The following is a 27,296-nucleotide window of genomic DNA, read 5'->3' on the forward strand; positions in this document are numbered from 1 at the left end:
TTGTATCATTATTAAACCCTCACTCTATATTTTAAATTGGCGTCTACTTCTCTCTCACGTGTGCATGTCGTAACTTCGCTGTGCTTTCTCCCAAACACTGAATCAAAGTTGTATTCTTTGACTCTTCCACACTGCGTTGCCGGTGAGCCGCTTTTGGTTTAGTTTCTTTTTTTAGTTTTTTAAACATGTGGATCTCTCCTATTTGACCAGAACTACGCAGACGGCTGATACATCCAGTGACCATTAGAGGGAAGTAATAGTGCTTAAATAAAGCTCCTCAAATACATAAAGGAAAGAAGAATGGTGATGCAAATGTTATGTTAAAAAAAAACAGCTTTATTCTATACACTCAGGTGTTTTTTGGACAGAACAGAGTTGTGCTTAGCTGTTGTCCCTTACGTGCTGCGGTCAGTTACTTGGCAGAATACATGTGCTGCCTTTTGTGTTTGAGGATCTCAGTGGAGGTGAGGGTCAGGTCTTCGTTACAGACGTCACAGTGATAAACTCTGGAAAGACTGGACACCGCGGAGGAGCTCGCCTTTTTATCGTCTGGCTCTGAAAACCACAACACGTTCAAATTAATCTCTTTCGTACTTACAGGCACCGAGAGTCAAGTCAGCTGCTGAGCGTGTTTGCTGGTGCATGTTCAAGATTAATCTCACGCCAAAAGATATATCTTGTAATAAATATCAACAAAATGAAGGGACATTCCTGACCTTCCTCTGACTGCTGCTGTTCTCCTGCTGGCCTGCAGGAGGCCTCGTGCTGCATGCGCTCCAGTGGAGTCAGAGGCATGTAGAGGTCACAGTTGGGACACGTCCAGAAAGTCCGTAAACACTCACTGTAGAGGTCCTTTGAGTCCTGCAAACCGTGCAGTGGAAACACGAGGATCAATGACATTTTTGTGCATTTTAATATTTTTGTTTAATAGCAGTATTTTTATTTTTGCTCTATTGAAACATTTATATATCCAGGAAACACTGTGATGCCACGTGACACCCTGTTTTAATTTAGGAGTATCGCGCTACTTCACACAAGGAAGCTGAGCTTTGTTGGAGCAGTTTGGTTTGGTTTAATTACCCCCCCGTTTCATCACCTTTATACTCGAAAAGAAACACCATTTTGATGGCGCCTGCATTCATCTGGAGGACAATGAGGTGATAAATGAAGTGATGACGCAGTGCACAAAGTTTAAAAATGCTCTGCAAGTCATCTGTGACAGTGTCTGGATCCCTGGAACCAAAAGAAATATATAACCTACAGGGACACAAACCTCTGTAATACACGTTAATACTAGCATCACTTAGAAAGATAAAGCACTGTTGGCGTTATTTGATCGTAAAAGCAGAGTAGGAGGCGGTTTAAAACAAAGACTATTCATTTTTATGTATGTGAAGTGGTATAGTAGACCTGAAGTAAACAGGTGAAGTCACCTAAACTGCAGAAACATTTATTTTCCATCTCTCTGTAACTTTGAGGGAATGCGTTTCTAGATCACGTCTCTTTCAGACAGACAGACTCACAGCAAGACAGTTGTAGGTGAAGAAGCTGGTGACGCGCAGGCCTCCTTTAATGGGGTCTGGCTTGGCCTCCACTCCTGGAAACAGCGGGTTTAGATCTGGAGCTTTGGTACGAGACAGCTCAGACTCGGACTGAGGGCCGACGTACAGGTTCTGGGTCTGGAAAGCCGTGAGTCGCCGCAGGCTGTAACTGACCTGGGAGGGAAGGTAAGAAGTGCACGGAGAGGAGATTAACTGAGACTGTAAGAAGATGAATGAGCATCTGAGTCACTGAGAATGACTGGAGAGTAGAAATGAACAACAATACACACAAATAGTTCACACAAACAATATATATATTCATGGTTTTAGACTTGTTTTAGCCATCTTTTTTTTTTTTTTTTATTAATTCTATTCTTATTTTTTTAATATAACAAACAGGAAATAAAGAACATCTGAGTGTCAATTTTGCTCTTCGTCTTTATTCCATCTTCTAAAGTTACCTGATAAAGTTGTTTCTCTTGTGCTCATTTATTTTCAAAGCCTGTTAAATCTCACCTGCAACAATTGTTTGTTAATGACTATGTGCAGAAAATACTAAACTAGACACACATCAAAAACTTAACTTGACCAAAAACATCAAGAAATCTTAACACAACTGATTTTAAATGATTTAACATCATTATTACTTATTGTTTTTGGGGTTCATTGTTCTGCGTCATTACCTCAGTGTAGAGCAGGAAGCGGACCAGGCCTTCACTCAGCTTCTCCATGACTCTGCGGGACACCCCCTGGCCTGCTGCCCCCCCCATTGTGCTCTGTCCCAGCTGGGCCATGAGGAGGCGCTCCCACTCAGCCCTGAGGGTGAGAGCCGTGGACAGCCCCCTCAGGGCCTCCTCGGGCTCCCGCAGCTCCAGCTCCAGCCAGCCGTCCACCACCAGACGTGTGCAGTCAGCGTTGGTGTCAATAGAGTTCGCTACCAGCAGCAGAGCCTAGTGAGCACATGGACACAGAGAATTAACACTACTGCATGATGTGTGCATGGACCACAGCTGAGAATTGTGGAGTAGTTGATCATATGTTGATATGTTGTGGTGGTTTTGTGACACATTATTGATTTTACATAATATATGGAATGATGTGAAGTTGGATAAAGATGTTTACAAAAAAAACAACAACACAAAAATCTAAATCTGGTCATAAAACTAAGCTGATCCAACTGTGAACAGCAGCGTTCCCACTTTGTATCCAGCTGGAAAGCTTAGGAGAGACTATGCCTTATTTTTCCAGAAATGTCTGTACCTCATACATCTTGGTCAGCGGAAAATAACTCACTAGTAACAGAAAAAACTCGAATATCACATTAGTATAAAAAAGGAAGCGCTGTAATCCATATGTTTCATTTAACAGTGGTAGTTGTTGCAGATTTATCAAAACTGGATCCAGATAGTTGAGTTAGTAAGTAATCACACATACATCATATGTAGGTTTAGCAGCACTACGTCAGGTTACTTTAATATAACCCAGAACTTTATCAAGGTTAATTAAAAAACACAGCATTTAGCGTTTGTAGGGGGAACATTGACATCCCACGTCTGGTACCAACCTGCAGCGCTGGAACCCGCACGCAGTTGGACAAATATGGCTTGTTGGTCTCCAACAGAGTGACGAAGGCTAGCAGCTGGTGTCTGCTGCTGTCCCTCCTATCTGGGCCTGCAGGCAGGAAACAGAGACAAAGATGGAGAGACAGATGAGGAATGATACGAGACACGCACAATATGAAGAGTGAAAGGAGGAAGAAACAACAAAACAAAAGACAGGAGTGGATCAGGAGTCTGAGGAATAGATGTTACATGGAGCATTACTTCCAATCCATTTGTTCAAGTGTAAACAAATGAGACCAGTTGTCATTCTGAGTCACAACTGGTCCTGAAAATGGGGACAATTTAGGGTCATTCAAGCAATTATGAAATGAAATTCTTAAGATTTTCTTGATGTTTAGCTTTTAGAGAAGTTGTGTGTACCCATTTCTCCGGTGTCATCCTCAGGCACATGTAACACCTCTGGGTCGCTGGCAAACACACTGGTTGGGTGGATCACCACTCCCTGCTTATTCCTTGTGTGAAACACCTACACAAAGTAAAATCACAAAGTGAATGTTGTATACCTCACTCAATTCGTTTACAAGGGCTTTCCCCTTTATTGTATCCTCAAAACTAAAAGCAGAGTGGGCGCAGCAGGAGGTCCCACCTGGTCGGAGTCCTTGCGGGTGGAGTTGTGTTCGTCAGGCAGTGCCAGCTGAGGGTAGAGGCCTCGACAAAGCAGCAGCTTGAGCAAAGACTGCCGGTGGGAGGACAAGTCCTGACTGACGCTGACCGCCTCCTGCAGCTCTGACACGTTGTGACGCAACTTGAACTTCACCTCCTGTTTCAGACCGAACAGCAACAGAGAGAGATCACCGAGAGTGTGACTGCCTCAAAGACACAAACACATCCGCCTCTGTAAAGAAAACCACCCTGATACCAGATGAGCTGCAATCCTGAACGTTTCTGCAGTCAACAGATAAACTCTACATAAAGTGACCCACATCATAGCACAAAAACTAGTGTCTAAGAATGTGTACACAAGCTTTAACCATATATATAATACATCATTGCTACATAGAGCTTATACATGATCATTTATTTGTGAGGGTTAAATGTTGATGGCGAGATGCCTTCTAACAACCACCCTCCATGTTACAGTGCACTCTGAGATCACCTGTATGTCCACGTTCTGTCCCGATCCGTCCTCGCTCTTCTTGCCTCTGCCTGCCTCCTCCGTATCTGATCCTGAGGAGAACTCTCCGTCCTGGCCCTCGTCCATCCTCAGGACTTTACGTCGGCTGCTCTCCTGCCGCTCGTGATCTCTCTTCAGCTGATGCAGCTTCCTCCTCTCCGTTAGCCTCTCCCTTCGCTGCCCGCGGTCACCAGCAGAGGGGGCGCTGGGCTGCGACTCCAGCAGGCCGTGGCTCCTCAGTAGGTCCTGTTAACCATGACGGTAATGTTGTCAGAGTGTTGGAGCAGAAAAAGCTTTATTCGTAAAAGAAATGTTCCTTTATACGCGTCAGTAGTCAACCTTGAACTGCCTGCGTAGGTTGACCATCTCATACAGCCGCTGCTCCTCCAGTCCTCTCCTCCTGCACCACTTCCTTGAGCCACCACCTCTCTCGCTCTTGATCTGTTGAAGTCACACACGAACAATTCTACTTACAGTGAAGACATCGTTTATCCCGTGTGTTAAATATCAGATAGCTTACTGACCTCCATCCAGGCATTGAAGGTGTTGAGCAGGGTGAAGGGGTCTCCGTGGTTGCTGTGCAGGGGCTGGCGGGCAGTGGCACAGTCTGGGTTGTGCTGTGAGCTACGCAGGAAAGGCGACTGAACGCTGAGGGCTGCTGCCACCGTCAACACGGGCTCCACCAGGTTAAACAAAGAGCCCAGCACCAGCATCTTCCCTGAACACACACACACACACACACACACACACACACACACACACACACACAAAATCACTTAGCTACAATATAACTGCTGGTTAAAGCTTCTACTGCATGTGTAGCAGCTCCAGCATGTCATTGTCAAATTACTGTGATATTTTGTAGGATTCACGTTCACCATTGCTGTCAACTTCATGTGAAAAATATTAAAAAGCAATAATAAACAAAATACAGGTGCAGGGAGTATTACCTATGACCACGTCCACTGGTAACTGTGCCAGCAAACTACCAATGGAGGTAAGTTCACCGCGACTGTCTAGCGCCCCTTGCTCTTTCAGATAAGTAATTGCAGTCTGGATACTAGCAGCTGGAGGCGGATCAATGAAGACAAAAGAAAGTGGATCTCCAAGACACATGCTCTTCATCTGCAGGTTCAAAACGGCAGAAATGAAACTAGAGTTTAAGTGTGGAAATGGAACAATTATAGGGAGGAATTGCTATCCTGCTTTATACATGATGTTGTTACCTGAAGAATGAGGGAGTCCAGAGCCACTCTGTGGATTTCAGGCACAGGATAAGGTGCGAAGGCATCGTAGTCGGACTCGGCGTACAGGCGGTAACACACTCCTGGGCCTGTGCGACCGGCTCGACCTTTCCTCTGCTCGGAGCTGGCTCGGCTGATCCAGAACTCCTGCAGACGTTGCATCTTGGCCTTAGGATCAAAACTCATTTCCTTTACCTTTCCTGTAAGAAAAAGAAAGAGCAAAACAATCCATTTATATGCTCGTTCTACTTCACAATGTTAATCCCCAGCCAACAATGTACCCCTGGTTCCATACCTGAGTCTACAACGAAGCGCACCCCATCTATTGTAACCGAGGTCTCAGCAATATTGGTAGAGATGATGCACTTTCTCACCCCGGGAGGAGAAATGTCAAACACCTGAGGAATAAAATGTTGGCAGAGAATTAGAACTGATAAATCATATCTACCAAATTAGATTCAAGCATTATATGGCCATTCTAATCCAAAAGAAGAGGACTGTGCCTTGTCCTGCTGGACCAGTGACAGGGTGCTGTGCAGAGGTAAAACTATCCAACGCTGAGTGTGTGTGGCATAAATCTGACAGGCCTCCTGGATGGTGGAGATCTCCGCCACGCCGCTGAGGAAGAGGAGCAGATCGCCGCGCTCCTCTGGAGGGTAACGCTGATCGATTCCCTGCAGGATGCGCAGGTACGGTCGGGGATCCATTTTCTCCGAACGCGAGGGCTGCTCCTCAGGTGGGATGGGCTGATAGATCACCTTAGTACGGGAAAAAAAATTGGATGCTTCAAATTTGTATTGTAGGTGGTCATTTAAAATGTACAATTAGAGACCAACCATTAGGCTACAAAGAATAAACTAACTAACTAATCAATTAAAAACAAAGAACGAAGCTCATACCAAGTTTGGATGAGCACTTATTGCTTTGAGTAACAGTCTTGACACTTCTCTTGGAGCTCAGATAACTCATTTCCTCTAGTGAGATGCATATTTACATCTGTGTTTATTGCTGTCGTCCGCTTACCTGAATGGGAAACAGCCTGCCTGGTACCTGCAGCACAGGAGCGCTACTGAAGTAGTCGGAGAAAAGCTTGATGTTGATGGTGGCGGACATGAGGACGAGGCGCAGGTCTGGGCGATCGGCCACCAGAGAGCGCAGGACCCCGAGAAGGAAGTCGCAGTGGAGGTGTCGCTCGTGGACCTCGTCCACAATTACCACCTGGTACTGAGCCAGCGTCCTGTCCTGCTGGATCTGTCGGAGCAGCAGCCCCTCAGTCAGGAACAGCAGTTTGGTGGAGGTGGTCCTGGTGGTCTCGAAGCGGATTTGGTACCCCACCTGCAAAACATGAGTGCATCTTGTGAGATTCGTCATTGGTTGCTTCCTAACTTCTCGTGCATTAGGTGGATGTTCTTAGACATGTCAACAAATCCAGACAAGTCTGTGGTCTTTGATGCGCTTCAACAAAAGGTAAGAACCTGGATTAACCGTGACACACCTTTGAGCCGTACTGATTGAGACTCTCAAAGCTGACCCTCTTTGCCAGGGATATGCAGGCTATACGCCGAGGCTGAGTGCAGGCTATTTGGCTGAAGCCCGCTGAAAGAAGATACTGAGGTACTTGGGTGGATTTCCCACAGCCGGTGTCTCCTGCCACCACAACCACAGGGTGACGTCGCACCAGCTCCACCACCCTGTCCCTGTACTGGAAGATGGGCAGGTTCTTCTGCTCCCGCCGAAGCTTGGCCAGTTTGCCAAAACTCTGCCTCTGGCTGAAGTCCAGGAAATGCAGGAGAGCCAGGCGGCAGTCTGAGATCTCCTGACTGCCCGGACCTGAGGATCTCTGCCTGCTTCTGTGCTCGGACTTTCCCAGGCGCTCCTCGATGTCCCTGCTGCACACAGAAACATTAATCCTGTACCGAGCATCGTACTCTTTAGGAAGGCCAAGATCTACCTTCCCGGTGCCCGCCTGTCTCAGGTGTTTCCCCTCGTCTCTGTCCTCCTTTCGGCTGGCTCCAGACCCACACATGTCCTTCTTGGTTTTAAACCTCTGGAAGCGGTCAAAGAAAGCCCAGAACTCTCTGTGCTCCGGGCTGCCGGCCTGGATGTAGTCATGCTGGCGGAAAAACACCTCGTCCAGCTGGGCTCGGCACTGCTGGCTGTCCCAGTCCCAGCTCCGGCTGTCTCTCCTCCTGTCCGAGGCCATGTTCACCGTGAGGTGCCTCCAACACCGCCAACAACTTTAATCACTGGCAGCGGACGACACCAACATGTTTACTGGTGTGTAAGAGTCTAAACTAGATGAACTCCAGACTAGCCAACATCGTCCAGTACGTTTTAAACCTGAACCCGATGTTTTAAATTCACGTCAGATTAGTTCTGAACATTATTTAAACTTCTACATCAGAGATAACTGGACAGTTAAATGTTACGACTATAACAGAATAATAACTGATAGATTAAAAATTAATCAAATAACGTTGAAGCTGCCGCAAAGAACCTCAGTTTATGTGAACAAGGGAACAATAATACGGTGGCACCATTTCCGGTCCGTCCCTAAAAATCTCCCGGTTAAGGATAGATTCATATCTGTTCCGGGGTAAGAAAAATTAAATAAACATAAATAATAAATAAATATATATGTTCGTTTTATTGGTTTTCCTCATTCAATGGTGAAAATAAGTTATGCAAGTAAAAACAACCCACGTTCTCACCTTAAATGTTTTACTGTTGGAGGATTTTTGCCCCAATAAAAGAGCCTTTGAAATGGAGCTCCATATCTCACCACTCATGTTTAGCGTAAAATGAAATTTTGTTTCATTTCAGCACAAATAATCATAAATATAATATATTTCACTTTCCTATTTATGTTTTTTTATGTTTATGTTTCTTGACTATACACCAATATTCCAAGGCAAAAAACTTACTTGGTAATAAACCAAATTCTGACTCTGGCAAAGTATAATTTACATCTGGACCAGATTGAGCACAACTTTCCCACATGATTTCTTTATCTAGCGTATGTTGTTCTGCAAAACATCCCGCTGAAGTGGAGACTTAAATAACTTACAATGCAAATATTGCACAGTGAACAAATCAATTCAAATATGAACTTAGTTTAAATTAGGTGCAATTGAATACAAAAGTCATAGTAGATGAAATGCATGTCATGAAAATGGAAACGCAAAGAATTGAAATCTAAATATTTTATTTAAAAACATCTCTTATGAAATAGACATTTACAAAGAATGAGACAAATAAACAGGAGGGACTGAATCAATATTGTTCTGAATGGAAGAGGGGTCACATTAGCATATTAACCACAAAAGATTAACCTTAAAAATGCCATCTGAGTGCTGAGAAGAGATCAGATCACAAACTTTTCACAGGACTAAAGATAAAACGCTAAAATTACCAAGCCATAGGAGGTAGGATGGAATGAGCTTGCTGTCATCTTGTTTTTAATTTATAAAATTTAGAACAAAGACAACAAGGAAAAGTAGTGGTGAGTCCCTGTGATGCCTACTGTTAAATACATATGTGTGTAACAATCATGGCTAAAATCTATTTCATGTGCAGCACATAACATTAGTCTCCATCAAAACATGCTAAAATAACAGCAAAAAAACAACAACACAGAAATAAAACATTTATTTACATTAGAAACATTTCATCAACCTCACCCTCATAAAATCACAGTGGACATAAAATGTGTTGCAACTGCTCTTCAAGCCTCTAAAGTCAGAGTGTTGTTTTGCTAAGGAAGAAGTCCGTGTTCATGTCCGTATCTTTGGCCCAGTTCGACCATCTTGCTGTGGTCTACACTCCTGTCTTTTCTTTGATCCAGCCACGGAATTTGGTGACTGTCGTGTAGATGCCGGGTTTGTTCCTGCGGGCACAGCCATCGCCCCAGCTGACCACTCCTGCCAGGAACATACGACTGCCGGACGGACTGGACAGAGGGCCGCCAGAGTCGCCCTGACGGGGACACACACACAGGAACATGTGTTAGCAGAAAGGTACTGCATGGGGGCAGTGTGGGGCATGATTTCTGTTCACCACTTATTTTCATGGTGTCATCATAAATACATTTTAAAACAACCTCATTAGACTTTTATCACCACAGTGTACTTGACAACAGTTACATTTCTAGCTAGCTGTTAAATGTGTCTGTTTATATTCTTTGTTTTGCAAAACAGAAAGAAAGAAAAGCAGGGAAGCGTCGGCTTCAAGTGCTTTTTCTTACCTGACAAGCATCGACCCCTCCGATCAGCACTCCAGCACACAACATCCGAGACGTGATCTGACCTGCCATCAAATCGTTACACACCGAGCGGTTGATGATTCGAACCTGGGCCTTTTGGAGCACCGTTGCAGCAAATCCTGGACAACACACACACACACTTACATTTAAGTCTAAATATCATAACAGTCATCCAACTTCCAGTAATGGCCTCCATCAGAGCAAAGTCATCATTTCTATTGTAGTCAGTAACGTTGTATGGTGTGTATTAGCAACATGACATCTAAGCGTCGACAAATATGGAGCTCCAACAATAAAAATATTTTAGAAAATGAAAAAAGCAGAGCATCACTAAACAAAACCAAAATGTCAACACCAAACAAACATATTATTATAACACATTTGAATTCACACTAAATTATGAAGTTCATCACATTTACATACAAATATGCAAAGCAAAGCCTTAACATATTTTTCAGAGATAATTTGATGGCTTTATGTATGAATAAGGAATTAGTGATTAAAATGTTAATGATTCCATCTGACCTACAGGGGATGCAATTGCATCTCCAAACGGACTGATTATTGGTGTCCCTCCACTCGCTGTGTACTCAGCTAAGGCTAATGCCTCAGCATTGACTAAATATTTTTGAGTATTAATGGCTACAAGTATTCACCAAAATGAGAAATCCAAGGTTAATCATTAGTGAGGACTCACCTCCTTCTCGAGTGGCGCCCCACCCGGTGATCCACACAGTGTTACCGGATGGAAAGTCATGTTGGGAGGCCGGCAAGCAGATGGGCCTGATGTAGTCCGTGTAGGTGACGGGACTGTCCAGCTCCATCAGGGCGATGTCATTGTCATAGGTGTATGCGTTGTAGTTGGGGTGGGGTATGATCTGCTTCAGGTTCCTCTTCACCACAGTGCTTCCAATCTTCCTCTGGGTGTGAAGGCCGAGGTAAGCTTCCCAAGTGCTCGGGTGGGAGAATCTGAGGACAGGTGGCAAAGTTCAAGCTCAGTCTCAGATAATCATTAACGGGCAGGTCATGTGGAACAAGAATCACATTAGACAATGTCTCAGGCCTTCTCTTCCATTACAGTTAAATGGCCCCGACAGCATCTAAAATAAAATGAATGCTTCAATGTATTTATTAAAGACAATTAATTATTATTTTGATAGAAAAATCTCAAAACTAAAACAACATATTGATGTAAGCTTTGATATCTACAATATCTCTGTACTAAGACAGAGGAACGGTGCATGTTTGGGTATCCTGTTTGTTAAATGATTCATGTGCACATTCTAGCATTGTGTTGGTAGTAAAAACACAGAGGAAGAACGTTCCAACTTTCCATGTGACTGCAACTGTTTACAGTATATTTGAAGTCAAATGACCGAACTGCCAACTGAGTTCTTTTGTCCTAATGATTCAAAGAATTTAGGATGTGCCTGAGGCCTTTCAGCATGCTCAGAAGTCAAGGTTGTAAGAAAACTGGATAAAAGCTGCAAACGAATCTCACTTCAGATTTCAACCCACCTTATTTGTTCTGAGAGAGCTGCGAGTACGAGCCCTGATTTGTCACATTATGCGTAAACATAAACAGATGTTACCTTGTCCTGCCGTCGTCTTGCACACAGTGGGCGGCTGTGACCAGCCAGCGTGGACTGATGATGGACGCTCCGCACACGTGGCCGTAATTTTTGACATGGAGGCTGACCTGCCAGGGAAACTCCCCTGCCTCTGCATCCTGACCGCCCACAATACGCGACGTCTTGAAGGCGCTCCTTCCGCAGTCTGAAAAGTAAAGAATCAATCAGTCAATGACAGGGCCGACTTGTTGTGGCTCGTCATGGAGTGGGTCTGTTTTTAATCTGAGACAAAGCACATGACGTTTTTGCTTGTGACATACTGCAGTTCTCCTCGTCTGATCCGTCTTCGCAGTCCTGTGTCCCGTCACACTCCGGGTTCACTTTGCTGATGCATTTGTTGTTCTTGCATCTATATGTAAGATCAGTGCATCTTACATCAGAGCCTACGGCGGAAGGACGGGAAGAACAAGCGAAGTCAAACTATGAATCAGGCACTCATCATATCATCAGTTATGTCTTCACAAATTATTCATCTTGTTTAGAGAGAAAAAAAAAGGAAAACATAATACTAGATTCAGTGATTCAGTAGATTACCTCTACTGCAGTCGAGCTCATCTGATCCATCCCCACAGTCGTCCCTGCCGTCACAGTGATTCTTCTTAGAAACACACTTGTTATTCTTACATGTGAACTGTCCAGATTTACATCCACCTTGGAAAACAAAAGAAACAGACAGGTATCAGTCTGAAAGCCTTTCAGCGCGCATGCAGAGTACGTCCTCCACTGGCGTCGACGGGTCTTACCACAGTTCTGCTCATCTGTGCCGTCTCCACAGTCGTCCACGCTGTCACATTTCCAGAACATGGGCTTACACAGTCCGTTTTTACAGCTGATATCCTTTGAATTGCATTCTGGGGGAAAACACGATGTAGAGAGTAATTCAGAAAAGTCGTTAAAATCAGCAGTGTAATCTAAGTAAATAGTGCTTAACCAGAGTTATTAGAATTTTAGATTTTTCATCAGTTTTGATTTTTCATTTAATTTGACTTTTTTTCCCCCAATTCTGTTTAACTTCAGATAATTTCTATTGCTTGACAATGATTTAGTTTTAGTTTAGTTTTTATTAGTTTCAGTATTACTTTCAGTTTGTTCTTAATTATAATCTGGGAGGTATTTGTCAGTTCAGAATTGGTGTTGAAATAGAAACACAACATTTTGTGAAGGCAGCTGATTCCCAGTTAATTCGACATCGTGGTCTCAGTAGAGAAGCACCAACGCCTCCTCATGCTGGTTGTGTTGACAAACTGAAGAAAAGACTGAAACTAAAACACATTTTCTGCACATTTGTATTTTATTCCAGTTAGTTTACCGTCTACTTTTTATTTCTATTTCATTTAACTTAACTGTTTTTCCATACTATAACAACCTCGGTACTTACTGCAATCAAATTCGTCACTCATGTCCCCGCAGTCATTCCAGCCATCACACCTGAGCTCCGTCTTAATGCAGCGCTGGTTTTTGCACTGGAACTGCTTTGGACAAGCTGTGGACGACAGGGCTGAGGTGAGACACGCTTGCCTTGTGTGGAGAAATAATCATCATCTGGGAGAAACTAAGTTACTTACGGTCTTTGATGTCGATGGTCTCAAACTCTGCATCAAAACCTCGGTCCACATAGGAGGAATCGGAGAAAAACACCACGCTAATCTTGTTGGTGTTGCTGGTTTCTGTCACCGTTCCGTCAGGCTTTTCTCCACACAGCCTGAGAATGAGACGCACAACCAGTGACATGTCTTCTCTGCTATGTAAATCCTATGGAGGTTTTTAGAGACACACACACACAGTTTGGACTCACTTCTTTCCGTTGATCTCCACGTAGTCTTTGCGACAGTCTTTGCCGTTTTCCTGCCCAGGCTCAGACAGGAGGAACTTTTTGAACGTCACCTTCACTGCCTTACCTTCAGGGACCTTAATGATTGACACAGACGAGTAAAAACTAAGTGGCATGGTGACATGTGACCTTCTGAGGAGCAAAACACAACGGAAACCTGTATGAAACATGTTCTGGATGTGAAATGCGTTGATTAAGTGCAGAAAGCTCACCTGGATCGACCACTGACACAAAGTTTGAGGAGGATAGTAATTTGGGAAGTTGGGAGAAGAGAAACTTCCTTTTTTGCCGGTCAGCTGGCCACCACATGTCGCACCTTTAAAAAAAAAAAAAAAAACACATTAGTGTGAGTATCTATGCAAACATTACACATGCATGGTCCAGCTCAAAGCAAACACTCATCCAAGCTTTAGCTCCTACCTCCACTTTCACGTGGAATTTGTGAGACTGTTGCTCTGAAACCTGGAAAGTTCTCCCTGTCATTTGTGGCCATCATCACCAGCATGACGTTGCGTGAAGACAGAAAGGTCAGTGGTTCACTCGGCGAGTAGTACCCGCACATCCTGTCAGAAAAAAAAAAACATACAATATAAATGTCCTGTGGAAAATAATTTCCTTGACATGTCTTATTGAATGAAACACTTAAGGATAACACATATGTGTAAAATAATATTTAGAATATTATAAGTTTTTCCTGCAACCTCGGCTTGACCTTTAACCTCATCCTGGTCATCAAGTAGTTTTACAAGTTCTTCAGACATTGAAGAGTTAAACCACAGATTTAAAATTAAAAAGATGTTCAATTTGTGTACAGAATATCACCGAGGCATTTTATCTCTCTTGTGCAAGAATACCACGGTTTGTTTCATCACGCACACATGAAACTTCCTGTAGGGGTCTCGGTTGCTTCCCGTCTGCACAACAATTTTCTGGTTCGGAACAAACAATCACATCCTCAAATTTCAAGCTGAACTATAGAATCAGATTTAGACTAAACAAGAGCATCTGATCAGCAGAGGGCTTTGCATACAGATTAAACATGTAAAATGTAAATACAGTACAGTGGTCCACTGTGAGAGTGCAGACGGCGGGCGAGTCATTTATCTGCTTGCTGCTGTATTTAGACGAGGCAACGGGCAAACTCACTCTTCCATGACGCGGCTCTCAATGGCCACCAGAGAGTCGTAGATTTTGACAAAGTCATTCTTGCAGTTCTCCTCCAGATTCATCGTATCAAACTCGAGCTTGATGATATGGTTGGGGTCTGCTCTCAGCTGCCACTGTATGAAGGTGTTGGGGGGATACGGACTGTTCGGGAAGCCGGGGGACTGGATCTGCCCCATGTGATTGGTCTTTGTGTGTTCTGTAAACTTCAGAAATTCTGGGACAAAAAACAAAAAACAAACACTTTTTGTGATGTTCACATCACAACTTTGTAAATCACTGTCACAAGACTGCAGTCAGGCTTTTATCTCAATGCCAATTAAATGACCAAGGTTTTACATGTTTATTCTGACATCACTATGCTAATATACTAATATACTATGGGCACTGAAATGTGTTATGGATTAAAATGCATTGACTGGATATTATAAAACTGGATATTATAAAAATTTGATTAAAAGTAAATAAGGAATAATGATGCTTTTGCCAAATAAACAGAAGCAATATCTTTCAATTCTCATTAAAACTCATCAGGGAAAACAACAACAACCTGCATGCCCAAATAAGACCAAGCGACATGTTTATCATGCCAGTCAGAATCTTATTATCTGAAGGGTATAAATCACATTGCTTTTCAAATGGTGACAGTAATGAATCTCAGCAATGGCAACATGATCCAAACCCCATGAAGACACGATTGTGACGGTTTTGGTTTCTATGTGTATAGATGAGATGTACAAGATTAATAGCAGGATAAATTAAAGATGCAAGCTGAGCACTTACTGCTGAATGGTGTTAACAAGCGGGAGTCAAGAGCTGTGAGATGAAACACAAGAACAAACAACACAGATGTAACTTTGATGAGAACACCGACAGGAAAACACAAAAAAGTACTTGAGCTAAACAGCATGATGGATGTGGACAGAATCGCAGACGGCAGGTTGGCCGTCAGCTGCTTTGTCTTTACCTGAAGACAACATGTTCTCAATGACCAGAGCGTTGCCAGGTCTGTTCGCCGTACGCTGCTCTTTGTCCACCAGTTTGTCCATTGAAGACATGGCGTTGTCGACAGCTTTCTCTTGACCTGCAGGGATCGCGAACTCAGACAGGTAGTAGGCCACGACGCTGCCTTCACTGGGAGCAATGAGAGGAGAATTAAATAGTGCAGCAAACATCACCATACTAAAAAAGGGTCTGACAGATTCATCCCAGATTTAATTTGTCCAGATTTCAGTGAGAATCACAGTGTCGCCTAGCTGAACTTTTATTTCAGTAACTGACATAATAGTAAATGCCATCGACTTTGGGGCTCGTAAATATGAAAAAAAAAACATACAAGTACAATCTATAAAATTTAAATTTTAATAACAGTGTGTTTAGAGATTAGTGCGTTAGAAACAATCACTTGTTCTTTGAGCAGTGGCCTTGTTTTCCACCAAATCTCAGTTAAATCTGTTTTTCAGATTTCCTGCTAACCCACACACAGACAAATAAACAGGAATGGAAACTCAAGGAGCGAATTAGCTCGGTTCCATCTTCACTGACATACCTGAAAGCCTGAACTGTAGAGCCAACGTAGCACTTGGCCAGCTGTGGACTTTTGGAATAGATGGCTTTGAGCTGAAAGAGACAGGAACAAAACCAAATAACTATTGTTGATGGGTCTTATTTGCGAGGACAGGGCAGTGGTGTGGAGGCCTGAGCGGCTGCCTTACCTGTGACGTCACCTGCTTCGCCAGCGCCTTGAACTCGGAGGTGTTGGAGTCCTCGTAGGCGTCCTCGAACACCTGGTTGGTGATCCGCATGGAGCCGCTGTACATCCTCTTGACCCGCACATTGTTACGGACTGCAGGACCACACAGACAAGGCTGAAGTTACACACCCACGCTCTGACTGCACAGGAGTTCAGCTTACTGTATTCTCCTTCTGTTTTTTTATTTCTCATCTCAAATCATATTCACAACTTTGCCTCCTGTTCTATTTTTAGCTGTAACTACAGTATATTGTTCATCAAGTTATTTGTTCATTCTGGTGGATTTCTCATAACTCATCAGTCCACATATTGTCTGCTGTATTACAGCTATTGCCGCCTCCCTCCAGGAGCCACGGTCCAGACTGTAACCTATGGCCATAAGCTTTTAACAAAGGTGACACTGTACCCATCTAATCACAGGCTTTTATTGTTTTTCAGCATAGGGATTGCCTGTTGTATTTCCCAATCCTTAATTAGTTCCTCCAGCTCTTTAGTGCCGTAGCTTTTGATCCGATTTTATATATTTTTTAATCTTTTCTTTGTCTGTCGTTATTTTTTTTCCCCTTTTCTGTTGTGAAGCGTAAAGTCCCTCAGGTTTACTTGATTCAACTTGTGCCGCTCTAATCTCTCCTTCTACGTTTCAATCATTTGCATGTGCAAATAATCAAACAGGATGAAGGTGCACCGAGTTCTTAGCTGGCCAATGAATATTTCATAGTTCATAAAAAGCCTGTATGCTTATGTGTGGTTATTTAACCAGAAGGAACTTAGAAAGGACAAAAAAAAATAGCTTTTTCTTTCTTTTAATCTAAAAAAGTTCTTCTTTTACCAAAACAAAAAAATCACTTTGTCATGTTCGTTTGTCTGTTTGTTAACAAGATCTTAATATTTTAAGATATTTCAAAGAGATACAGATGAATGTTAGACCAAGTTATTCTTAATGTGGATTCAGTAATTTGTCTAAAATGTGCAAAAGGGCTTTTTAAAACGATTTCCTCATCATCTACTTCACCAGCTCAAATACAAACATCCTGACAAATCGAATACTTTTTCTGTCACTATTTTGATGTATTTTGACACATTTGATTCCAAATGCTGATTTAACAAAAACCAAAACATTTTCCGCGGACTGGTGGAGATATGTACTCTTATATGAAGAACATGTGGAAAATAACAGACATGCAACTTAACTAAATACAAGCAACACTTCATAAAAAAGGACTCAGACAATAACTAAATCACTACAAAATGGGGCAGATTGGGTTTCTCAGCAGTTACTGTAAACCCTCTATATACTGTAAAAGTCACTTTCTTGTTCGTTGAAAGTTAGAAACCTGTTTGTCTTTGTCAGTTCAGTCTGTCTGCCATCACTGCTGAGACTATTGACTTCAACAACATGTTTCTATTGAGTTTTTCGCTTTGCTTCACATAGTGTGCATCACCTTGCTTACTGCGAGGTGATGTGATTGGCTTACTTCAAAGTTTACGTCCTTTTTCATTAAATGTTTGCTGTTGTGTCCTAACGATCTGATTAATATCAAAGCAGGGGTCCTTACAGTGGAAATGCCAGACCAGCAGTCCGGTCATAAGAGCGACAACAGCAGCAAAGATCACCACGGCGATCACAGCCCCAACTTTCCCCGGTCCCCTTTTCTTCTCAAGCTTTTTGTTGTCTGTTGCTGGCAGGAACTGGACCGAGGTGTCCCAGTCTTTGTCCTAGAAGACAGACAAATAGTTGTAAGGGTGAATGAATGATAAATGTACACACTGAAGAGCCTTTACTAAGCTGACAACAACCTCCCAATAATGATTTCACAGGAGCGTGAGGACATTTGTGGACATAAAGCTGCAAAAGCTCTCCCCGGCCCGAGGACGTTCCTGTACTCACACTGCTGATGTTGTTTGGCCTTAAAAACAGAATAGAAGCAGCCGTCTTTTCTTTACCTGGACAAGGTAGACAATCACCTGAAGATAAGTGACAGCAGCAAACAGCAAGTAGGTGCTTGTGTACTCTAGGAATGTCCCAGCCTCTGTAACTACGTTCAGATATGTGACAAAATGCTTTGCTTTGATTAGCAGCGTTTCAAGGGAAAGAAATCTGAACACACTTTCATTTAAAATCTGCTCATTAAAAAACCCCCAGAAAGAATGGTTTTAGTTTAGTCTGCCACTGTTGATCAATTAAAACCAACTTCATGCATGAGTCACGGCACTGCGGTTACCTGTGGGAGGTGAGGCAGAGGGGGGAGGGAGGACAAAGGTTTCACCATGTAAAATCCTGTCAAACCTGCTGGGACCAAACCACTCGCAGACCTGAGGTGGAACACAACAAGTTTCTGTGTGCGCTCGCTGTGCTGTAGTATGCGATTAAAAAGGTTTCCGAAAAAGATACTCTTCAAACCTTTTGGGTGTTTAAAAAAAAAATAAACCTTCCTCTGCCTTTGATTTTGTGAGTTTTATAGTTACATGAAGATTACCGAAAGATCGTCTGCAGAATTACGACACCATTAACTGTTTTATTAACTGAATGTAACTCTTCGCCATCACCTGTATGAACCAGATACTCATGACAAGAACAAATTACACTGAATCTATGGCGGCTGGACAACAACAAGTATTAAACTGTGGTGCTTTGACTGAACGGCTCGTTTATTGAGCAGGTTTTGTCACATTAAATTCTCATTTTAAAGGCTCAATGCAGAGTCTGTGGATTAGATATCCCCTCCAATAGTCCTTTGCACGACTACTTGGTTTATTAACTATTACATGCATTCAATGCCAGAGGTGTTTTTTTTTTTTTTAACTGTTACAAGCAACACATTGGAGGGCAACGTTTCTTTCATATTAAGAAACAGGAAGAACATGTCAAATCGCTCCATCTCGCTGGTATTCTATCATTTTCTAAAATAACTAAAACTCATAACTGTTCAAATCAGCCAGAAGTGTGAATATTAACTCCTCGTGAAGCCTGAAATTAAAAGTTTTAGTCTTTAGTGAGTGTTTAGAGTGAATGTTTGACCATATGGTTCAGCCATTATCATATTATTATGGATGAAATCTGCTCGACACACAAAAAAAATTCAGAATAACTAATTTTCCAGGTCTTTAACATCAATTTGCATGTTAATTCTTGTGGACAACAGAGTCGTAAATCTTAATACACATCGTGTCACCTTAACATGTTTAAAATGGCTTTGAATTATTCACAAGCCCAACTGTCGGTGACCACAACAAGCTTAGCACAGCAGCCGAGAGCCAGAGCTGACAACAGAGGACAGATCCTCTCTGAGAGAGTGAAGGGCATTTTGTTTTGACGTAATGTCGTGTATCTCTCTCCATACTGTGGAGAAATCCTGAGTGGATGTTTGTCTGTGGGGGAGACTGACTCAGGTGAACAAGTCACAACAGGGCGGAGGAACCAGGAGGAATTCAGGTGTCAACTCCTCCGTGGCTGCATGATTTCTGACGACCTTCACTGATGAAGTTACCAATTTCTTTTTTTTTTTTCATGTGAAGTATCCTATTTCAGCCACAGTTACAGTTTAGAGCCTCTTTGGGCTTGTTTGTCAGCAGGATATCTTTAAAAAAAAAAAAAAATGTGGAGGGATTGTGCAGCCTAAGAGGAGGTGTTTGCTCTTTGAGTGCTCTCAAAAATCTAAAAGGTGACACTTTTGTAGAGCTACATGGGAATTACACATTTAAAAAGCTGGCCCCAAAATACCAAATTAAAAGCACAGCCTCTAATCGGTACAGAAGCAGAAGCTTGGCGAAGAGATGAAAGCTTGTTTTTCCCTCAGCTTGTAAGAACTGGGTCTCTTTTTCACTCAGTAACAGGTTTGTCTTCAGGCTGAACCACTGCGCTGGTGATAAGAGCGACTGAGACTTGTATGGTTGTCGACTACACACCTACATCCTTCAAAGTGTTGTGTGTGTGTGTGTGTGTGTGTGGAGTGGAAAACACAAAGTGACCTCTCCGCTTCATGTCTGACTGGTTTGCTCTGGGTGGTTTCATTTACCTTCAGCCAACACTAATTCCTTTAAGTCTGACTGTGCAGCACTGTGGTCCACTTCCTGTCCCACACACATGCACCAGTGGAGGGAAAAGGTGTCATCCAGGTGACAAACTCTTGCATGAAACCACATCTTAAATCACACCAGTGGATAAAACAGAGCCTCCACTAGTTTCTTACCGACTTCGGGGTGTATCTCAGCCCGCTGTCCATGTAGTCCATCAGGGCTCAGCTCCACAGACGAAAACCAAAACTTCTTTCTTCTTTCTTTGACTTTTGCTGGGGGGTGGGGGGTTCAGGATATCCACTGGCTGCTTTCCGAGGTGAACCTGCGGGCTTGTGGTGGCCTCAACAACCAAACTAAAACTCTCCACAGGGACCAGGACCGGACAGAAGCGTCGTCAGGTGGACAACAGGTGCTAAAAAGAAATAAATAAAGCTCCTCTCCGGTTGGAGATGGTCACAAATGCCTCCCTGTCCTCAATATGTCGCCTGACTTCGCCTGGTAGAAACTGTAGAGATAAAAAAACTGCTTCCGGGAACTTCAGGTATCTGCGGGCGTGTCTCCTCCCAGCGTCCACCTGCAGCCACTTCCTGTTTACCTGCAGCAGGTGAGCGCCGCTTTGTTTGTCACTTCTCCTTCAGAGAAAACGGCCTCAGAAAAGTTCAGTTTCAAGTTATTGTGGGTGAATTCAAACGCAAACAAATGTTTTATTTATTTAATTATTTCTGTCTCAGTTTCGGTTAAGTGGAAGGCCTATTTTTGGTACCAGTCATGTGACGGCCCTTGTTTATGCAACCATATACTGATGACTCACTTTTGGTGATTCACCATCTTTTTTTTTTTTGTTTTTACATCCACGATGAGCCACGGGTTTCTGGTTGACAAATCGGCAACATCCCCCTGCAAACACGCGATTTCCTAAAATTGTAGGCATTAATAACTGAGTATTTCCATTTGTATTAATCCGCTGAATCAGGCAGCACTTTTTTTTTATTGTGACTCAACTACAGGACAGTCATGGATCTTTACAAAAGTCCTTAAATCCCCTTTTAAATTAAGAGATTAAGGCAAAAAACCAGGCATTAATCATTTTTTTATCCAATAACACACGCCCTTGAAATACTGCAGAGCTGAAACGATGTGTTGATCCATAGATCAACAGAAAAGTAACTATTTTGATTGTTTAAGTCATTTTTTTGCCCAAAATCTTCAGATTTCAGTTTGTTAAATGCTGTTTTTCCTTCTATGATATCGCACTTTTGTTATTGATTGACTTTTAATTGGACAAAACAAGCAATTTAAATATGTAAACTCGGGCTTTAAGATATTTAGGTGGTCATTTGAGAGAACTGGACCAAACAATTGAACAAATAAGTGACTTATTGATAGTGAAGCCAGACCTGAAATAATGGTCCTATAAACTTAACCTAACATTTTGGATTATCTATGTTTATTTCATTCATCTATCTATCTATCTATCTATCTATCTATCTATCTATCTATCTATCTATCGATGAAAAGACGACACATCCATATGGAAGTTGTGAGTTTATTGATGTGTATCCCCCCTGTAGCCATAAATCTGTTTCCATTGGTGTCAATCTTTTTTTTTTTTAAATCACTAATATGCATATTAGTTCCCAGTCCCCTCCCACAATCAAGCAGGCAGTTACAAGATTTAAGCCGTTTGGGTGCATAGTGAGACAGTCACATACAGAGATACTGTCACAGGAAGAGGAAAAAAAAATAGAAAACAAGAAAACAAACTTAAAAATATATATCATATCATTTCATATAAGAACAATGCACACCACAGGTAATCCTCCGGAAAAAAGCCATGATTGCAACATCAACTATACAGGCATACAAAGACAATACTAAGAGAGAGAGAGAGAGAAAAGAGGATTCTAGGATTCAGTTTACTTGTTTGTGTCATTCTCTACCTGTAAAAATACACAAGTTAGTTGTTGTAGTTTTTTTATTTTTTTATTTTCAGAAACCAGCTCTCCAAGCCTTGTCTTTCTGTGTGTCTCTGTCTGCCTGCACAGCCCTCCAGCTCCAGCTTAAATTGGCTTTGATCCAGGGCCGGCTCAAGTCTTTTCTGGGTATAAAAATCCCCAAATCCAAATTGTTATACTTCACCCAAATCCCTGAAGCAACCCCCCAAAATTTGGTATATTCAAGATCCATTGTTTTGCATTTGTTGTGATCACAGAATTAGTTATAGCACCCCAAATCCACCAAATTCTGTACATTTTCACTTCATCCGGGGGCCTCTGGGCCGGCCCTGTTCTGATCAGACTGTTCTACGCTTTATGACCAGCAAAGCCAACAGTTGCTCCGATAACGTGTGAATACATCATCCCCAAAGTTTGCTGTCAGAGTGTTTTTAACTTAGATGATTTGTGCAAAAAATAATAAAAAACAAAACAAACAAAAAAAAACACTTGTTTGTCAGATTGTGGCGTGTCATCGCCCGCCGTCACACTGTTTGTTGTGACAGTGCATTAAAATCAACGCCACACAGGAACCTGTCAGGTACATAGTATGGAAAAAAAAGCTTCCACAATACATTCAACTATGTAACACATGTCAATAGGTATTAATCTATCGATTTATACGGTTTCCCTATTGATAAAAGGTTGTGTTTGTGTGTGTAGGGGGGGATATATTATCACATTCACTTAGTAAGGGTTCAGAGTAGGTTTTGTGTGATGTGTTTGAGCTGGGGGGTCTGTGCACACATTCACCTTCCCTGACTCTTTCCAGCCGTGTGCCTGCAAACACAACTCATGACCACCGAGCTAAGAACCCTAAACCGACTCGTAACCTCTTCCCTGGGAAAAAAAGGTGGAATAAAAACATCTACTCTTATATATATTTAAACTGTATATGTATATTTGTCTGTTATCATAACAAAGAACAGAAAGTAAATAATTCATGATTTCATTTTTTTCCTCATTTGTTGTTTCACTATACATTTTAATTGGTACAAAGAACCTTCATATACAAGCAATCTATTGAGAGGAAAAAGAACAAAATAAAACACCAATTCTTTTGGAGAAAACCATCAGAAACTGCATGAATGACACTTGCATTGATGGAAAACTAAAGCGTAGTGTCTGGTATGCCGGTTCGATGATGGCTGCTCAAAACATTTAAATTTTGCTCGATTAGCCTTTCACTTTCAAAAATAAAGAAAATGCCTGAAGAAATTTCATACATCTTGATCTGAGATAGCTGTACTCATAATTACAGAGAAATCTGCAGAATCACATTTTCCGTAATGCAAAATGGCAGACACATCACCTTTTCAAAAGAAACATGATCAAACTCTATAGTACAATAGTAGCAGTAGTAAAAGTAGTAGCATTATTTAAGGATTGTTTAAACCAGTAAATGGAGTTTGGATGTATGCAAATGATTTTAACAACAGCATATGTTATTGGTCAGTAGTATGTTCCCCCTCGGTTGCTGTCCTCTGTCAGACTCCACAGCGCCCCCTGTAGGTTCTGGTTAGATCTGCATCTGCTCCAGGTATTTGTAGGTGGGGTTTTCATAGCCGTGGTTCTGCATCTTGCTGAGATGGCGCTCCTCTGGTGTCAGCATGGGGTCAACCTGTGAGACGAGGCATAATGGCTGACCTCAACGACGGCACTGACATCTCAGGAACAACATGCTGTGTCTGTCATATTCAAATGCTGCAGGGGCCATAATGTAATCTACTCATGGTTCCATTTCCATGAGTGATGATAATGTAATCTAATTCTGACACTTGGAATAAGATGGATAGCAGCTCACTGAGAGTACTGCCGTGTGCGGTTCACTCCCTCAGCGCAAATCTCCTCGCCCTGCTCCAAACACCACGGGGCTTACCTCCACGATGCCATGACTGATGGTGCCGTATTGCCTCTTCCTCAAAAGCACCAGGCTGATGACAATCACAGTTGCTATGGCCACCGCGATCACCAGCAGGCCAATCAGTGCGCTGCTCCCGAAGCTGAAGTCCTCTCCCAGGGGGCGGTAGGACTCCTGACAGGTAGAACGGTGAGAGGGAGAGAGAGAGAGAGCGACAGTGAGAAGACAGCTGACCAATGAAGCAACAAAAAGAGGCACAATAAAGTTGTCTTAAACCTCAATCAGGTCATTTTCTTATGCTAAATAGACATTTTAATCGATATTATCATGCTATTATATGGGAAGTTTAAATAAAGCTCTCGTACAATTTTTAAAGGGAAATTCTGGCATTTGTCAGTGTGGGACTTGATGTCATATTAATTTCCCTCATAACCACAATAACATTAATAACTACATTTAACTTTTGCACTTTGGAAACGTGCTGACACAAACTATCTCCTCGTGTTTGCTGCTCCAAGCACACGGACCGCACACTAATTCAAACAACCCAGCGTTGATCAGGAAGAGGAACTGCGAGGCTATGCAGTTGACTTCGATAGCTGCAGGGATTTCTAAGGCACAACTATCTGTTTGCTTTCACTTGGACGGTTTTGCAATGATTTCTGGTAATTTTGGGTAATCTGGTGTTTTGGGAAGCTGTAGTGGGCTCACACTCCTTGCCCTGATCAATGTTGTTCTTGCTAGTATCTGTGTTTCCAAATATCTACAGCAGAGGCAATATTATCGAGATCAATAGTCATATTGGAAAGAATACAATTAGCACCCTGATTGAAGAATTACATGTATTTACAAGGGAAAATAATGGTGATAACTCATTGATGAGAAGTTAAATCGTGTTCTTCTGCTCTGAAGGTAAACTTTATTTTGATTTCAACTTAATTAAGCGTGGGTTGTAAAAAAAAAAAATTCATTTTTATAGATAAATCTTAATCAAAGTAGCTTTGAAATGGGGAGATGAGATAACTGGGGGAGAGTTAGTTCTTTGTTCTCATGTTCTTGTATAAAACCACAGTGAAGCGGCGACACATCCCCTCTGGCAGAGGATCTGTAACACACGACTGACTTGTGAATAGTGTGTACACATGCATGAAATGTGTCTTTGTGGAATATTTTGGCCAATTCAGTATATACACACAACCACAGTCACCTACACTCATCCTCACAATGTAATCTGGCACATATGACACAAACTAATCATATGTAGACGGCCACTGGGGAATTTCTTTACTGCTCATTCTCACACAGAAACTGAGCACACCCAGTTTGTGTGGATTGACATTCATCATATGAACTGAGATTTTCAATGTGTACATTCAGGTACATTCACATAACAAACATGCACCCATGCAGAAATAACCAAAACATATTAGCCCGAACAGAGGACTTAAAAAAAAAAACAAGAGAGGGGATTTGGGGATTCTTTTCCAAAGCTGTGTTTGCTTTTAAATTTCTTTATTCTTTTTCAGAGATATCAGCTGCAGAACTGGTATCTTTGCGCACACCCACACTCCCTCCTTCTTTCATCTTCTCCCCACTACTGATAACTACAGTTCCCCAGAGAGCCCTGTGGAGGGCGCCGCTATACTCACCAGCTCATCATCATGCATAACGCTGACTCTCTCTGCACTGTAAACCACTTCTTTAACATCCAGAGACTCATCAATCACCTGTCAACACAGACAGGGGAGCCCAGGTTACACTCACCACAATGTGTGTGTGTGTGTGTGTGATTGTAAGTGTGTGAGATAGATGGGGAGAGAGAGAGAGAGAGAGCGAGAGAGAGAGAGACAGGCAGGCGGAGAGCAAGAGGGTGTAAATGTGCAGTGAAGTAAACTGTAAGGATTATCTGTGTTTGGGTGATGGTACACTTGGAGCGTCTTGTTCGAACTGGAAGGAGAGAGGGGGGGGGGTTTGCAAGCATCAACAACACGACTCTCTTCTCGGCACACAGTTAACATGTCTTTCTAAACAGACCGTCAGCCACTCATTACTGAGAGCTCTAATCTAAAGAAGAAGCGCTGTGAGTGGAAGTGGGTGTGTTCAGGAAGCAGAAACAAAATCTGCCGTTTGTAGAGACAGAGCAGTCCAGAGTCTGGTTCTCGGGATGAAATAGTCACGACAGACATTTTAGGTGTCGCCATCACATTTGTTAATTTTCAACCTCAGATTGCTCCGTCTTAGAGGACCAGCATTTCCAAAAAAGAAACATGCGTGCATTCGCAAACTTGACATGACTCATATTCACACACACACACACACAAATACACAGCTTTGCAGTCGGTGTGGGATTAGCATGCGAGACACGTTACACATTCAGCAGCCGAGCATCGTTTGGAAATCCATGAGGAGGGATGGTGTGACTGGCAAAGAAAAGTAGCATGCGATGACTGCCGTACAAAGCGTGGAGCTGATCTGAATGAGGGTCGGTTGGCAGAGGCCAAAGAGAGACACACAAATAGCCCAGTGCGAGATAATTGTAACTATGACAACATAGTTACTGGAATAATCTGACTCGTTAGAGGCTGAACTTAAGAGAGCTATGTGAAAGCGCCGTATGTGCTCATCACATCGTCAGCACAATTGCCTCAGCCTGAGGTCGTGGTAGCAGAATTAAACTATCCAGACAGTTATCTGATGTTGGGTTGGGACTAAAATTTAGTATCTTTGCACATTCTCACATGTGTATTTGCTTTAACAATGCTGCTCTCAGTTCGTGTGTTCAGCAAGTTAGAAAGTTAGAAATGCTTCTAGGCACAAACAAAATGACAAAGTGACACCGAAGCTCTTACCACATTGTTGCTGATCTTGGGTTTGCTGTTGATGATTCTCTCCTCGGCACCTATCAGACCGTCCAAACCAGACATGGCGGAGCCTGTGCGAGGTGAAGGAGCGCAGTCAATACCAGCAGAGCAGCTCAAACAAACAAACAAACAAACAAACAGGGATGGTGGCATTGATGGCGGACAGCTGCACAAAGCTGTCCAGCTCTGTTTCTCACAACTGTTGCCTCAGTCTTGTTGGTGCACAACAAAGGCCTTTCTTCCATTCAGCACAGTGAGAGCACTGGGAGGCCAACATGACACTGACTCTACATTTTCTACAAAGGCCCTCTTAAAGTGGTGCTTTGTATATAGTTGAGATTTCTCTGTTACTTGCACGGTCTCATTAGATGAAATCCATTTTGTATCCCTCGTTTCATGGTC

At 42.6% G+C, this 27,296-nt stretch overlaps 3 protein-coding genes across 6 annotated transcripts in view; all 3 read right to left on the reverse strand.

Moving 5' to 3' along the window:
* Nucleotides 1-334: 334 nt before the first annotated feature.
* Nucleotides 335-7,724, reverse strand: dhx34 (DEAH (Asp-Glu-Ala-His) box polypeptide 34). The gene is made up of 16 exons (XM_070829782.1): nt 7,017-7,724; nt 6,545-6,856; nt 6,025-6,279; nt 5,817-5,919; nt 5,504-5,721; nt 5,228-5,402; nt 4,802-4,995; nt 4,617-4,718; nt 4,260-4,523; nt 3,750-3,923; nt 3,524-3,629; nt 3,106-3,212; nt 2,225-2,491; nt 1,524-1,715; nt 717-861; nt 335-555 (listed from the first exon to the last, which is right to left on the reverse strand). Exons 1-16 carry the CDS (start codon nt 7,722-7,724, stop codon nt 413-415), a joined length of 3,465 nt encoding a protein of 1,154 aa, XP_070685883.1. The 3' UTR covers nt 335-412.
* A 1,037-nt stretch (nt 7,725-8,761) lies between these two features.
* Nucleotides 8,762-20,406, reverse strand: st14a (ST14 transmembrane serine protease matriptase a). Of its 2 annotated transcripts, none has more exons than XM_070828843.1 (19): nt 20,352-20,406; nt 17,718-17,877; nt 16,124-16,254; nt 15,958-16,028; nt 15,376-15,542; nt 15,192-15,224; nt 14,391-14,625; nt 13,665-13,807; nt 13,457-13,560; nt 13,209-13,321; nt 12,979-13,115; nt 12,792-12,896; nt 12,157-12,264; nt 11,954-12,064; nt 11,674-11,796; nt 11,375-11,558; nt 10,480-10,751; nt 9,765-9,901; nt 8,762-9,496 (listed from the first exon to the last, which is right to left on the reverse strand). In XM_070828843.1, the coding sequence occupies exons 1-19, from the start codon at nt 20,391-20,393 to the stop codon at nt 9,338-9,340; spliced, it is 2,535 nt and encodes an 844-aa protein (XP_070684944.1). In that variant the 5' UTR covers nt 20,394-20,406; the 3' UTR covers nt 8,762-9,337. The 2 variants fall into 2 exon arrangements, with proteins under 2 accessions (XP_070684944.1, XP_070684943.1); XM_070828842.1 differs by having other exon boundaries at nt 11,948-12,064.
* A 1,304-nt stretch (nt 20,407-21,710) lies between these two features.
* aplp2 (amyloid beta (A4) precursor-like protein 2) overlaps nt 21,711-27,296 on the reverse strand; it is a 51,620-nt gene continuing 46,034 nt past the window's right edge. For 2 of the 3 annotated variants that reach the window (XM_070828615.1, XM_070828613.1), the window contains 4 exons: nt 26,883-26,965; nt 25,683-25,760; nt 24,052-24,207; nt 21,711-23,793 (listed from right to left, as the gene is read on the reverse strand). In XM_070828615.1, the coding sequence (XP_070684716.1) occupies nt 23,692-23,793; nt 24,052-24,207; nt 25,683-25,760; nt 26,883-26,965 (419 nt within the window). In that variant the 3' untranslated portion in view covers nt 21,711-23,691. The remainder of the gene's footprint in view (nt 23,794-24,051; nt 24,208-25,682; nt 25,761-26,882; nt 26,966-27,296) is intronic. The other variant, XM_070828614.1, reaches the window with a different exon arrangement.

The sequence above is a fragment of the Pempheris klunzingeri genome, chromosome 4 (assembly GCF_042242105.1).
Source record: "Pempheris klunzingeri isolate RE-2024b chromosome 4, fPemKlu1.hap1, whole genome shotgun sequence".
Classification (NCBI taxonomy): domain Eukaryota; kingdom Metazoa; phylum Chordata; class Actinopteri; order Acropomatiformes; family Pempheridae; genus Pempheris; species Pempheris klunzingeri.

What these genes read in the sequence shown, in the direction of transcription:
- st14a (XM_070828842.1), bottom strand. Translation starts at nt 20,393, where the DNA reads ATGGACTACATGGACAGCGGGCTGAGATACACCCCGAAGTCG. An exon ending in GAGAGCCGCGTCATGGAAGA is followed by an intron (nt 13,808 to 14,390) that starts GTGAGTTTGCCC and finishes TTTTTCTGACAG; the next exon opens with GATGTGCGGGTACTACTCGC. An exon ending in GACCATCGACATCAAAGACC is followed by an intron (nt 12,897 to 12,978) that starts GTAAGTAACTTA and finishes TGTCGTCCACAG; the next exon opens with CTTGTCCAAAGCAGTTCCAG.
- dhx34 (XM_070829782.1), bottom strand. Translation starts at nt 7,724, where the DNA reads ATGGCCTCGGACAGGAGGAGAGACAGCCGGAGCTGGGACTGGGACAGC. An exon ending in CCCGCAAGGACTCCGACCAG is followed by an intron (nt 3,630 to 3,749) that starts GTGGGACCTCCT and finishes TACTTTGTGTAG; the next exon opens with GTGTTTCACACAAGGAATAA. An exon ending in TCACCTACAACTGTCTTGCT is followed by an intron (nt 862 to 1,523) that starts GTGAGTCTGTCT and finishes CACGGTTTGCAG; the next exon opens with GACTCAAAGGACCTCTACAG.